The 15,004-nt window shown below is 45.0% G+C and overlaps 1 protein-coding gene across 2 annotated transcripts; it reads right to left on the reverse strand.

Annotated features, from left to right (window-relative positions):
* Positions 1-2,358: 2,358 nt before the first annotated feature.
* LOC117533158 (zinc finger protein 771-like) lies at positions 2,359-15,004 on the reverse strand. Of its 2 annotated transcripts, XM_034196801.1 has the most exons (4): positions 14,656-15,003; positions 7,781-7,828; positions 3,993-4,765; positions 2,359-3,812 (listed from the first exon to the last, which is right to left on the reverse strand). In XM_034196801.1, exons 2-4 carry the CDS (start codon positions 7,787-7,789, stop codon positions 3,362-3,364), a joined length of 1,233 nt encoding a protein of 410 aa, XP_034052692.1. In that variant the 5' UTR covers positions 7,790-7,828; positions 14,656-15,003; the 3' UTR covers positions 2,359-3,361. The 2 variants fall into 2 exon arrangements, with proteins under 2 accessions (XP_034052692.1, XP_034052691.1); XM_034196800.1 differs by having other exon boundaries at positions 2,359-4,765; positions 14,656-15,004.

The raw sequence follows: 15,004 nt of genomic DNA on the forward strand, positions 1-15,004 counted from the left end.
ATACATTGCAATCAATTGAAAGCTATTTGCGTCCGTTTATGAAGCCTCAGCGCGTCACCCAACTGCATTACATTACATTGCATATAGCGGACGCTTTTATCCAAAGCGACTTACAATAAGTGCGTTCGACCAACAAAATACAAACTTGAAGAAAACAGAATCATATAAACCTGTAACCTTTATTAGTATATAAGTGCTTTGTTAATAGTTCTATCGCTCAAAGTGGAGTTGAAAGAGATGAGTTTTCAGTCTGGAAGGTGTGTAAGCTATCTGCTGTCCTGATGTCAATGGGGAGCTCATTCCACCATCCTGGAGCCAGGACAGCAAACCCACGTGTTTTCGCCGTTGGGAACTTGGGTCCCCTTCGCAGCGAGGGTGCAGCGAGTCGTTTGGCTGATGCAGAGCGGAGTGCACGTGCTGGGGTGTACGGTTTAACTATGTCCTGGATGTAGGAAGGGCCAGATCCATTCGCAGCATGGTACGTAAGTACCAGTGTCTTGAAGTGGATTCTAGCAGTTACCGGAAGCCAGTGAAGGGAGCGGAGGAGCGGAGTGGTGTGGGAACATTTAGGAAGGTTGAAGACCAGACGAGCCGCTGCATTCTGGATGAGCTGCAGAGGTCGGATGGCACATGCAGGTAGACCAGCCAGGAGGGAGTTGCAGTAGTCTAGGCGTGAGATGACGAGAGCCTGGACCAGAACCTGAGTCGCTTTCTGAGTCAGCTGGGGACGAATCCTCCTGATGTTGTAAAGCGTGTATCTGCAGCAGCGGGTTGTAGCAGCGATGTTTGCAGTGAAGGACAGGTTGTTATCTAGGGTCACACCCAGATTCCTTGCAGTCTGAGTCGGGGAAACAACTGAGGTGCCGATGTTGATTGTTAGGTCAAGAGTGGGACAATCTTTTCCCGTAAGGTAGAGCAACTCAGTCTTGTCAAGGTTGAGCTTGAGGTGGTGAGCAGACATCCACTGAGAGATGTCAGCTAGACAAGCAGAGATGCGTGCGACGACCTGGGTCTCTGAGCGGGGAAAGGACAGAATTAATTGGGTGTCGTCAGCGTAGCAGTGGTATGAAAAACCATGCGGGCTAATGACTGATCCGAGCGAGTTTGTGTACAAAGAGAAGAGGAGGGAAAATAGATGTTATTTAAGAATGTGACTCTTAATGGCAGTTTTTGATTTAATTAAGACAATCCAGTTAAACAATTACGCACAAATCTGTCATCTCAAAACATTCTATTGCACTATTTTATGTTTTATTTGTTCTATGTCATACATATATATACAGTTGCAAGAAAAAGTATGTGAACCCTTTGGATTCTCCACACATAGCGTTGTGTGTTCCTTCCAAACAACTCAACTTTGGTTTCATCTGTCCACAGAATATGTTGCCAGTAGTGCTGTGGAACATCCAGGTGCTCTTTTGCAAACTTCAAACGTGCAGCAATGTTTTTTCTGGACAGCAGTGGCTTCCTCCGTGGTGTCCTCCCATGAACTCCATTCTTGTTCATTGTTTTACATATCGTAGATTCGTCAACAGAGATGTTAGCATGTGCCAGAGATGTCTTTAAGTCTCTAGCTGACACTCTAGGATTCTTCTTCACCTCATGGAGCATTCTGCGCTGTGCTCTTGCAGTCATCTTTACAGGACGGCCACTCCTAGGGAGAGTAGCAACAGTGCTGAACTTTCTCCATGTATAGACTGTGTCTTACCGTGGACTGATGAACATCAAGGCTTTCAGAGATACTTTTGTAACCCTTTCCAGCTTTATGCAAGTCAACAATTCTTAATCGTAGGTCTTCTGAGAGCTCTTTAGTGCGAGGCATGGTTCACATCTGGCAATGCTTCTTAAGAATAGCTAATTCAAAACTGGTGTGTATTTTTTATAGGGCAGGGCAGCTTTAACCAACACCTCCAATCTGGTCTCATTGATTGGACTCCAGGTTGGCTGACTCCTGACTCCAATTAGCTCTTGAAGAAGTTTTTAGCCTAGGGGTTCACTTAGTTTTTCCACCCTGCACTGTGAATGTTTACATGGTGTGTTCAATAAAAACATGAAAACATATCATTGTTTGTGTGGTATTAGTTTAAGCAGACTGTGTTTGTCTATTGTTGTGACTTAGATGAAGATCAGAACACATTTTATGACCAACTTATGCAGAAATCCAGGTCATTCCAAAGAGTTCACTTTTTCTTGCAACTGTATTTGTTGCACTGTTGGAGGATCCTGTGACATACGTTTTTCATTGCCATATCTACACTGTAGATAACGTGCACATGACTAAAACAGCCTTGAAACTTGAAATGATCAAAACTGCATTGTCTCACTGAACCAGCCCTAAAATCACAAACTGCCTTTTAGGATGTGACATCAAAAACATTTAACATTTTATTCAAGACAGCTGCAGAGCTACTCACAGAACATTTAAGATCAAACTATTCAATACAAAGATATTGTTTTACAGTTAAATTAAACAATAAAAAAGCTCTTTCAATTATTACCCAAACACAACTTCAAAGGGGCTTCCTTATAGTTAAAGTAATTAAACAATAAAAAGACAAGATCAATGAGTCATTGAGATCTTTAAATTAGTATAACCAAAACACACAACTTCCTTAAAGTTAATAAAGCAATTACATATTAGTTCCCACGCCAACAGGTGATCATACACTCATCAAAGGATCGGCATCAACGTTTTAATATACCATAAAACAAAACCTCATAAACATCAGACACCATAAACACGTGAATATTAGACACCTGTCAACACACGTCAAACAAATATTAGACACCTGTCAGTACACCAGACATCAAAGGTTTATTAGGGGGTCGTAAATCATAGCTATGCATACTAATGCAACGGAAAGGTTATGACTATAACTACTTTCATCTGGTTACAATGTGACAGTTATACAATGTTTTAGTCTCTGGTATTAATTATTAATTTACATGTTTTCCTTTTTGTTAAAACTCCCTGCATATCTCCAGAGGCATTTCCTCATGATGACAGGGGTAAGTACGATCTATGGAGAGATTCCCAGTTAAGAACCCTAAGACCTGTTTTCCTCTCTGGTGCTTTTATATCATACCAACAGAAGCAGAAGAGAATACACACAAACAGACCCATGTCAAACTTTTGTTTTAATTATATAACCCAATATGGAAACCTCCTCAGTCTCTGGTTATAAATGTTGCCGGTTCTGGTCCTCCACAGTCCTCTCTTTACTTGGACCAAACATTTTTTTTATCACAACAGTCTAGTTATCGCATTATATACGACTTACTGGGACTTACCCAGAGAGTTTAAACCTAACAATAATCACTGTCTTCAGTGTCAGGTTCAGAAGAATCTCCAGGGTTGTCCTCAGTCTCTGGTTGTAAATGTCTCTCTGGGCTCTGGGTCCTCCTGGTTCGGCCTATGCTGGTTTTGATTTCCACCTTCCGTAAACAATTCCTCTCCCTGGTGATTGCTGTTGAATGTTTCACCACTGTGGAAAAATGTATGTTTCAAAAAGCTTAAATCTGACAGGCTTTCACTGCTCTGTTTCCAAAAATCATCGTCTTCTCTGTCTTCAGGTTCAGAAAAGTCTCCAGGGTTGTCCTCAGTCTCTGGTTGTAAATGTCTCTCTGGATCTGAGTTCCTGGCTGGTTCTGGTCCTCCACAGTCCTCTCCATCAGCTTCTGTTTCCATGTGTTCAGCTGAGCTGCTGGCTGGAGGCTCTGCCTCTCTGTTCTCCTCAGTTTGAGTTTGATGAAGCTCTGAGGACTGACGACCAACACACTTATGTCTTTTGACCTGATAACTGTGTGTAAATCTTTTGTCACAAACACTGCAGCTAAATGGTTTCTCTCCTGTGTGGAATCTCATGTGGGCCTTTAAATTTCCTCTCTGTGCAAAAGATGTCTCACAGACTGAGCAGCTGAATGGTTTCTCTCTTGCACTACGTCTTGCGCCAACACACTTATGGCTTTTGACATGACCACTCCTGGTGAATCTTTTGTCACAAACACTGCAGCTGAATGGTTTCTCTCCTGTGTGGATTCTAATGTGGCCCTTTAAATCTGATCTCTGTGCAAAAGATTTCTTACAGACTGAGCAGCTAAATGGTTTCTCTCCTGTGTGGATTCTCATGTGGCATTTTAAATCTCCTCTGTTTTTAAAATATTTCTTACAGACTGAGCAGCCGAATGGTTTCTCTCCTGTGTGGATTCTTATGTGCTCCTTTAAATGACTACTCTGTTTAAAAGATTTCTTACAGACTGAACAGCCGAATGGTTTCTCTCCTAAACTACGTCTTGAATCACTGACAGGGTCTTGTTTATTTCTCTGAGAGTTTGAACCTGGTTCTCTGGTCTCCTTCCAATCAGCACTGTCTTCAGTGTCAGGTTCATTAGAGTCTCCAGGATTGTCCTCATTCTCTGGTTGTAAATGTCTCTCTGGATCTGAGTTCCTGGCTGGTTCTGGTCCTCCACAGTCCTCTCCATCAGCTTCTGTTTCCAGGTGTTCAGTTTGTCTTTGATGAAGCTGAGAGGACTGAGGTTTCTCTTCATCATCTTCACTCTTCACAGGGACAGGAGTGAATGTGGACTTGATGATATCAGCCTCCTCCAGCCCTTGAAGCTGCTCTCCCTCCTGACTGCTCCAGAGTTCCTCCTGTTCCTCTTTAATGTGTGGGGGGGGGCTCTGGGTCCTCCTGGTCCAGACTGGAGCTCCACTCCTGCTGCTCAGATGGAACCTCTTCTTTAACCACCACCAGCTGCTGGACGTCTGCAGGAAACAGGAAACACATTCATCAGAATCGGTTATATTTACCAAGTAGGTTTACACAGGAATTTGCTTTAGTATATATGTGGTGCATACAAAGAAACAGAAAGAAGCATCTCAGACAAACTAAATAAAATACAAATAGGAATGTTATGACAGCTATTTAAAAAAAACTATTTAAAAACTACTATAACCAATTAACAATATTTACATGTGACAAATACTATACACTTTATTCAAAGTGGAGAACTGTGCTGATTTAAAAGAGGAAGTGTGCAGAACAGATGTGCAGCATGTGCAGGATTTACAATTGTCAAAAGAACAAGGTGTTGTTGACATGATGACTTTAAAAAAGGTCCCATGTCATGGCCATTTCTACTGATCATAATTCCATTGTTGAGGTCGACTAGAATAGATTTACATTGTTCAATGTTCCAAACTCACATTGGTTTCTCAAACAGCATCTCTGTATAGTTTGTGTATTCACTCTCTGTCCTACACGCCTTGTTGGAGCTCCTGCGGAGTATTGCGGCTGAGAAGAGATAAGGCTGGATGAGTGTGTGTGTGTGAGTGAGGATCAATCCACGGAGCTGTTACGTCAGTATACCCAATACGTCAGTATACCCAAGAAGAAGAAAAATCTCCAACGAGGCGTTCTGGGGCAGCACAGACAGGTCTTTTCTGTGTTAGAGTTTTACTCCCTACAGGGTGTACTTTGAGGGTTTGTGACTCTGCAGAACGTTTACATGCAGAAAAACCTTCATAACACAAGGGGCCGGGTAATAACCAGAAAAGCATGACATGGGACCTTTAAAGTAATGTTATTAGGGGCTGGATAAAAGTCACTGGAAGAGGACAGACTCCACAGCAGTGGCTTGGGAGTCACACAGAGTGATGGGGGCGGGTTGGGCTGCGTTCTTCCTGAAGCCCAAAACCAGCTCACTGTCTTGAGAGCGTTGAGCTCCAGGTTACAAGATCATCATGTGCTCAGCAGCTACAGTGTAGATATGGTAATGAAAAACTGAAGTCCTCCTCCAACAGGGCAACATGAATATATATAGAACATAAACAAATAAAAACGGATGAAATAGTGCAAGAGAATGTTTTGAGATGTGCAAGTTAATACAAATGAAATAGAAAATAGTGCAATAATAATAATAGGTTGGATTTATATAGCGCCTTTCATGAGAGCCAAGGTTACAAAGAAGAACAGGGGGAAACAAACAAACAAACAAAAAGGCAGACAGACAAAACAACAAATAGATTAGGGCCAAGGGCCTTAGCAAACAGACGGGTCTTGAGGGCCCTTTGAAGGCGTCAAGCGTGGAGATGTTGCGGATCTCCGCAGGGAGAGCGTTCCAGAGGGTGGGGGCTGCCACACTGAAGTAGTGTTAATTTAGTTGACTAAAACTATGACGAAATATGTTCGACAACAACCTTTTTTTCCATGACGAGAACGAGACGATGATGAGACGGCACTGACGGCAGTAAACAATAACTGTAACGAAATCATCATGCTATATCGTTGACGAAAAGTGACGAGACGAAAATGTAGTTTACTAAATAAAAACTATGCCAAAATGAGGAGACGAAATATTATCAAAGATAACGTTACATCTCTGATAGTCAGTTTTTCTCCCAGCAGTTCCATTTCCTGCGCTGCGGCTGGGCAGCAGCTGTGTGTCTGTGGTGCGGCTGGGCAGCAGCTGTGTGTCTGTGGTGCGGCTGGGCAGCAGCTGTGTGTCTGCGGAGCGGCTGGGCAGCAGCTGTGTGTCTGTGGTGCGGCTGGGCAGCAGCTGTGTGTCTGCGGAGCGGCTGGGCAGCAGCTGTGTGTCTGCGGAGCGGCTGGGCAGCAGCTGTGTGTCTGCGGAGCGGCTGGGCAGCAGCTGTGTGTCTGCGCTGCGGCTGGGCAGCAGCTGTGTGTCTGCGGTGCGGCTGGGCAGCAGCTGTGTGTCTGCGGAGCGGCTGGGCAGCAGCTGTGTGTCTGTGGTGCGGCTGGGCAGCAGCTGTGTGTCTGCGGAGCGGCTGGGCAGCAGCTGTGTGTCTGCGGAGCGGCTGGGCAGCAGCTGTGTGTGTCTGTGCTGCGGCTGGGCAGCAGCTGTGTGTCTGCGGTGCGCATGGCGGTAGATTTGAATTACACCGGGCAGCGGTGACTGTGAACTGTCAGGAAGACTCGGGTCTAACTCATGGTCTAACTAACCTTATTTAACAGAAAATAAAATGGCAACAACAGGGCTTGGGAGCAGTGGTCGCACTCGCGTTAACCGAATATCCCCCGTCAGCGCAAGTGATTGATAAATTGTGCACTCGACGGATAATAATGGATTATGACGGAAATGTTACGATCCTGCAGATAATCATTCCAAAACAAAGGAAGTGCCGTGCACATCCTTAAGAGTCGGGGAAATGCACGATCGTCGTAAGGACGGCGGACGCCACGTCCAGAAGATGGGAGATGATGGCGTGCCAAAGATTATCCGCATGGCGATATGCAGTTGCCAGGTGAGGGAGAGAAACTGCACTTGGTGATGTTTTGCTGTAATACAGCTTGGCGTTATTGTGGATGCACAGCAGTTTTCGGTTAGGAGAACGTTTCATTACTATGAAGCTCGGTGTGATACCTAGGACTCCGGGTGTGTGACTGAGCGTATAGTTCCTCTTTGATTTAGGAACGCCGTGCTCCTAAAGGAGTCTCTTCTTCTTTCTTCTTTTTCTCTTCTTTCCAGTTGAGCGGTGTTACAATGTTATGTAATGTTGTATTTGAACACTAGATGGCGTAAAGGGCCACACATGAGGGGATCTCCCTGAGCAGTGGGTGATTTGGACTGAGGAGAGCAACTATTAATATTACTTACCCATGTAGCCGGTGCACGCCTGAGGCTGAAGGACTTCCACTGGGATGGATGAGTGGGAACTTTAAGAGCGTTGTTAATATCTGCTTTAGAGAGCCAGACTTGGCCTGCTCGCTAATTATTTGATTGCATTATCATCCGTGCGTAGAAAGAGAAATCATTGTACCGTTGTCATGTCAGCTCCCGACCGTAGTCGAAGAAGAGGAGGGTGACTCTGTAAACAGAGTAAAACATCTTCGGTTCATACACGATGAATAAGGCAGGCAGGTGAGCTCTTCTGTTTAGAATGTAAGGTTATACTGCAGAAGAATTATCTAAATGTTGATTTACCAGTTTATATTCCCTCAGTGATATAGTACTTATGCGCGGTTAAGTGGTTGATATAGTGCCTTAGACTTGAATTTATATATATTTTTTAATGCATGTGATTGTAATTAGATATGCAGCAATACTTTATTTTCAAAAGAAAATGCAATGTAACATCTTGGTGTGAATAGAAGATCTTTGACGTAATGTTGATGTTGCGGGTTCATACAAGTGAAATAAACATGGACACGCTGTTGAGCAGTAATCCGCTTCATCTGTTGATGTAGACCAGTGTTTCTCAAACTTTTTCATACCAAGACCACTTAACCAATAAAAAAACACTCGCGGTCCACCTAACTCCACAAATAACCAAAATCACATCGTTTTCTAGAACAGATTACAAATCGCCTGAAAATGGTACAAACAGGTGGCAACATGTGTGATGAAGGTGTTGCGCTGGGCTATATCATGCAATCGAAAGTGAAACGTAAGCTCCATTGCAGAGATATTCCCGCGAGAATGCGGAAAATTTAAATGTATTTATTTATTTATTTCAAAAGTGAAATTTTACCAATATACACACGGACCACTAGGGGACACTCACGGACCACCAGTGGTCCGCGCAGTGGCGACTGGTCATTAGGGGCAGGTGGGGCACAGCCCCACCTAGTGTCAGCAGAAAGTATTACAAATAATGATTACAAAAAAATGCAAAAAATAAATTAAAAAATATATAAAATATATTTTAAGATCATGTTTAGTCGTCTGATTCGTCTCATTGCTGTTTTAGTCTGTGTTCTTCTAATTAGTGTCTACATTGTGGGCCTATTGAGCTGTTTAGAGCCCGCATGGTTTTTCTTACCACTGCTACGCTGACGACACCCAATTAATTCTGTCCTTTCCCCGCTCAGAGACCCAGGTCGTCGCACGCATCTCTGCTTGTCTAGCTGACATCTCTCAGTGGATGTCTGCTCACCACCTCAAGCTCAACCTTGACAAGACTGAGCTGCTCTTCCTCCCGGGAAAAGATTGTCCAACTCTTGACCTGACAATCAACATCGGCACCTCAGTTGTTTCCCCCGACTCAGACTGCAAGGAATCTGGGTGTGACCCTAGATAACAACCTGTCCTTCACTGCAAACATCGCTGCTACAACCCGCTGCTGCAGATACACGCTTTACAACATCAGGAAGATACGTCCCCAGCTGACTCAGAAAGCGACTCAGGTTCTGGTCCAGGCTCTCGTCATCTCACGCCTAGACTACTGCAACTCCCTCCTGGCTGGTCTACCTGCATGTGCCATCCGACCTCTGCAGCTCATCCAGAACGCAGCGGCTCGTCTGGTCTTCAACCTTCCTAAATGTTCCCACACCACTCCGCTCCTCCGCTCCCTTCACTGGCTTCCGGTAACTGCTAGAATCCACTTCAAGACACTGGTACTTGCTTACCATGCTGCGAATGGATCTGGCCCTTCCTACATCCAGGACATGGTTAAACCGTACACCCCAGCACGTGCACTCCGCTCTGCATCAGCCAAACGACTCGTTGCGCCCTCGCTGCGAGGGGGACCAAAGTTCCCATCGGCGAAAACACGTGGGTTTGCTGTCCTGGCTCCAAGATGGTGGAATGAGCTCCCCATTGACATCAGGACGGCAGATAGCTTGCACATCTTCCGGCGCAAACTGAAAACTCATCTCTTTCGACTCCACTTCGAGCGTTAGAACGATTAACGAAGCACTTTTATACTAATAAAGGACTGGCTTACCTAAAGCCAGTTGAGTAGCACTTGAAATGTTTGGCTCTATGAAACCTGATATACTTATATGATTCTGTTTTCTTCAAGGTTGTGTCTTCCTGGTCGAATGTACTTATTGTAAGTCGCTTTGGACAAAAGCGTCAGCTAAATGCAATGTAATGTAATGTAATGTAATGTGGGACAAAACCCGATCCTCCCTCTCACTGTCTAAGTGAACGGTGACTGTAAAAACTACACTGCGCATGCTCAGAATATTTTCCTATTTAATGTGTGTGGCAAAAAAATAATGACCATAGGGGCAGAGAGCTGCCATCCCCACCATACGTCATCTCACATTCAGAGCTGATTGGCTGTAAGCACGTGTGCCGCGAAAAGTGTGGTGTGTGAAGAGGAGACGAGAGAGATGCAGTGACGCATCCTTAAACCCGGAAGTAAACTGCGCATGGTTTCCCTCCACAAAAAAGCAATGAGATTTCTCCATAGGATTTTAGAAAATAGCTCCAAATAAGATCTGTGGGAAACCTACCTGTTAGATAAATGCACGTTTGCATAAATCTATTGATTAGATTAATTATAGACTTTTGAAACTACAAGAACATAAGGAGGACTTTTCCAAAAAAGTAATAGAGATATTTGTCCAGAAGGATAGGCAAATGGACTTCATCTTCTAGTCAAGGTAAGACTGCAATTTTATTGAAAATGGGATCTTACTAAGAGAGAACAATTCAATATTTAAATCAGTGGTTCTCAACTGGTCGGGCCTCGGGACCCACTTTTTACTTGGTCAATACATCGCGACCCAACATTTTGAAGCACTCAGATCTATTTAACAAAAAATCGTGCTGTAATATATATATACGCTTTTCAGCATACAATATTAATAAAAGTGAAGTACAGTGCATATATCCCTTCACATAACTAAAGTATGGTTTAAAAAAGGTTTAATGAGATGATGGAATCAAAGCTGAACTATATAAAAAGGCACGCATGCTGAAAACCCAACCCCAGCAGGGGGTCTGGGGGGATTCTCCCCCAGGAGATTTTTAGAAATACTAACAGACTATGCATTCTGGTACAATCTGAGAAGAAAATAAATAAATGTATTACTACCCGACATATTAATAATATGTTATGCCATTGTTTGTTTTTCACTTTGTTCTGACATCTTGCTGCGAGAAGAGCAAAGAGGAGATAGTCTGTGACTTACTTTAAATTGTGGGTAAGGGTAGATAGCTCCCATTATTCTGTGACCTGTCAATCATCAGACCGGGGGTCATATTTCATTATGTGTTGATTTCTATCTGAAGTTGTAACCATAAAGAAGAGTTCTACCGCAAAATTATTCTCCGAGGAGGGGACTTCCGGCAACAATCTTGATTCTGATTGGCCAGAGGACTCGAAAAAACATCAGCAAATATATTTTATTGAGAAGATTATCACTATGTGACAAAACAGTTTATGGTCTCCGGTACTTCCAGTCCAACGCCGACTGCTTGCACAGCGTTAGAAAATCGGGCCTTCAAAATAAAAGTTTGACTTTTTCCCCCCCAAAAAAAATAAAAATGTCTTTTTCCCCCCCAATTTTTTTTTCTTCACTCACACATCCGCGACCCACTCAAAACGGGTCCACGACCCACTTTTGGGTCGCGACCCACCAGTTGAGAACCACTGATTTAAATGATACAATTACATTTTTTGGGTATCCTTCTGTTGAACTGTCTGTTTAAAATTAATTGAAGCATCAGACAAAAAAAGCTTTTGAAAATAATATTATATTTTGATTTAGGTCAAAATATAATATTTGTAAACCTGAAGAGTCAGAGCCAGTGCCTCACCAGGCATGAACCTCACTGCAGAAGCTTATAGACATCTACGTTTTTTGTGCCCCACCACTTTTGTACATATAAAAACGCCACTGGGTCCGCGGACCACACTTTGAGAAGCACTGATGTAGACACTTAACTGTCCATGGAGCAGAATATTACAGAAGGGGCCGATGAAGTGGCCTTGATTTACGTCTCTCTAGAACATGTGTCAAACTCAAGGCCCGGGGGCCAAATCCGGCCCTTGGTGGATTTAATTTCGGCCCGCAGGATAATTTCTAATTCCTATTAGATCTGGCCCTCCGGTATATTGCACGCACACCTTCACTCCATCTGAGGGTCTCCTCAGCTCAGAGCCTGAGCCCAAACATTGATGAACTTGCACCCGAGATGAGATGCCAAGTATCTGAACTAGCATCACAGAGCAGCACACTGAGTTTCAATGGATATTTCCTTCTGCACTTTTTTTCTTGCGACAACAGAGCATGTTTGGTTTGTTCTTTGAGGGAAATTGCTTTTTTGAAGCTGTTGTCGGCCTGTGGAAAAATGTAATCCTAAGAAATGACTCTGGGAAAGCTGCAGATAGAGCCATAAGAAATTAATGCAACTGATTATTTAATGTTGTTTTTATAAGCAATCATTTAAGCTTTGTTAGTTCCAGGTTTAATATGTGCAATAAGTTCATTTCAATACGTTTTGCAATAAACATCGGCCCTCGACTAGTACCCACTGTGTATTTTAGTTTGACACCCCTGCTCTACCTCTCTGAAGAACCAGCACCTTACCGTGGTAGAGAGGTTTGTGTGCCCTGATGAACCTGGGGGTTGTGTTGTCTGGAACCTTGTGTTCCTGGTACGGTCTCCCATGGCAAATTGGTCTCAGGCAAGGGGCCAGACTAAGATTGGTTCAAAAGACCTCATGAAAGAAAAACCAGGAAGTGCGTCTGGTGGCTGGGCTTGCCACGGAGCCCGGCCGAAAAGGCAACGTGGGCAACACCTCCGCTTCTCCGTCCCGCGGGCCCACCACCTACGGGAAACAGCGATGGGGTCGGGTGAGCTGCCAGAAGGGTGGCAGTGAAAGCAGAGGGTCTCGACGGACCAGACCCGGGCGACAGAAGCTGGCTTTGGGGACGTGGAACGTCACCTCTCTGGGGGGAAGGAGCCGGAGCTTGTGCGGGAGGTGGAGCGTTACCAGTTGGATCTGGTTGGGCTCACCTCTACGCACAGCGTCGGCTCTGGAACCTTACTTCTGGATAGGGGTTGGACTCTATTCTTCTCCGGAGTTGCTCAAGGTGTGAGGCGCCGGGCGGGTGTGGGGATACTCACAAGTCCCCGGTTGGGTGCTTCGTTGTTGGAGTTTACCCCAGTGGACGAGAGGGTCGCCTCCCTACGCCTGCGGGTTATGGGGGGGGAAACTCTGACTCTTGTGTGTGCTTATGCACCCAACAGCAGTTCAGAGTATACAGCCTTCTTGGAGACCCTGGAAAGAGTCCTGTATGGGGCTCCTGAAGGGGACTCTTTAATCTTGCTGGGAGACTTCAACGCACATGTGGGCAATGATGGAGACACGTGGAGGGGCGTGATTGGGAGGAACGGCCCCCCTGATCTGAACCGGAGTGGGTGGTTTGTTAGTGGACTTCTGTGCTAGTCATGGATTGGCCATAACAAACACCATGTTCGAACATAAGGATGCTCATAAGTGTACGTGGTACCAGAGCACCCTAGGCAGAAGGTCCATGATCGATTTTGTACAATAGAACTATTAACAAAGCACTTGTATACTAATAAAGGACTGGCTTACCTAAAGCCAGTTGAGTAGCACTTGAAATGTTTTTGCTCTATGAAACCTGATTTCTGTTTTCTTCAAGGTTGTATTTTGTTGGTCGAACGCACTTATTGTAAGTCGCTTTGGATAAAAGCCTCAGCTAAATGCAATGTAATACGTCGGACAGTCTCGTAAACTTGTTGCAAACTGCCTTCTTGCCAGCGCTGCACCTGACGCCTTGTTGTTACGTAGAGGCGCAGGAGGAAAGCGGCGCTCTAGGCAGAAGGGGGCAAGAGCCCGGAGCTGTGCAGTGAAACTGCTAGCCGCTTACGACTGCAACTTGTTGTCCAGTGTGAATTACTGAGCCGGGAGGAGATGTAGCTGCTATCGGATATAGGCCTGAGCCCTACCTACGGGAGGGGCTGTGATGGTTGAAACCAGAGATGGGGTGAAGCTTCACATGCGATGATTTGAGCGGCCCTGATGCCGGTGATGCGCTCTCAAGAGAGGGCATCACCGGAGTGTTGATCGAGCTATTACCCTGGGGCGGCTGCTATGGTGAGCGTTGGAGCGAGACGGGGAGGTTTTCCATTAAGCCAGAGGAGCTTCCGTGGGGCCCGACTTCTTTGTCCTTTTTCCTCCCGCGTCCGGGTTTGCGGGTAGCCGGCTGGAGCCGCTGACTCGAGCTGGGGAACCCCGCCTGTAGCTTGATCTGCGAGCCTGCGGAGCTGGTGAAGAGATAGGCCTGGAGCTGGAGTAATGCATTGCTGCTGCAGTTTGGAAAGGAGGAGATCTGCCTCTGCTGCTGGTGAGCTGCTGCGGGATACCGAGCGGCAGCTTGAGGAAGTTGCGTAGGGACTCAGGCAGTGTGTCGGGCCCGGATCAAGATCCTGCTGGAAGCTGGTCTGAGCACTATGAATCGGACGTCTTGAGAATCATAACACCATGAAGTACGAGGTTAGTTTGACGATTGCTGTCTGTGTGTTGCGTAGAGTCACCCGAAATGACAACTGTCAGAGAGGGGAGAGCAGATTTTAAAAGGTTTGGCAAAGCGCTATGATAGCTCTTGGGAATAGAGCGAAGTAATTGGTTAAGCTGGAGAGGAGAGAGAGTAGTTACGCAGGAATAGTGAATAGACTGTCTTCCTGGATGAACTTACGATGAGCTTCACTTTTACCGCAGAGTTTGCAACGCCACAAATAAATGGTGCCAATCTTCAGTCAGATGAGACTGTGTACATTTTTAGTAAGAATAACGGACAAAAGGTGTGAAAATACCATGAGGAAATATGAACCAGAAGTTATCAAAGTTAAACCATCAGAAATGTTTTTAACAACATTTGGTCAAAAAGAGAGAGTGAATAAAGAGAGAGTTAGTAAAGAGGGAACAGACCTGCTCTGTGGATCTGAAGCTGAGGCTGTAAAACAGCGTCCAGTAGTTTTCCGGTGTCTCTCGTTCTCCTGTTTTGAACGAGACAGTTCCTCCTCGTACTCTGCTATCGTTCTTTCAAACAGAACAAAGATGTCTTCAGCAGCCGCAGTGAGTCGCTGCTTCACCAACGAGAGCAGCACAACACTCATGTTTACTAAATCACCACTTCCAGTTGAACACACTGTTTCTCTCTGAAGCTTCAGTCTCTGTTGAACACACTGTTTCTCTGAAGCTTCAGTCTCTGTTGAACACACTGTTTCTCTCTGAAGCTTCAGTCTCTGTTGAACACACTGTTTCTCTCTGAAGCTTC

This window comes from Gymnodraco acuticeps, unplaced genomic scaffold (assembly GCF_902827175.1).
Source record: "Gymnodraco acuticeps unplaced genomic scaffold, fGymAcu1.1, whole genome shotgun sequence".
Taxonomy (NCBI): domain Eukaryota; kingdom Metazoa; phylum Chordata; class Actinopteri; order Perciformes; family Bathydraconidae; genus Gymnodraco; species Gymnodraco acuticeps.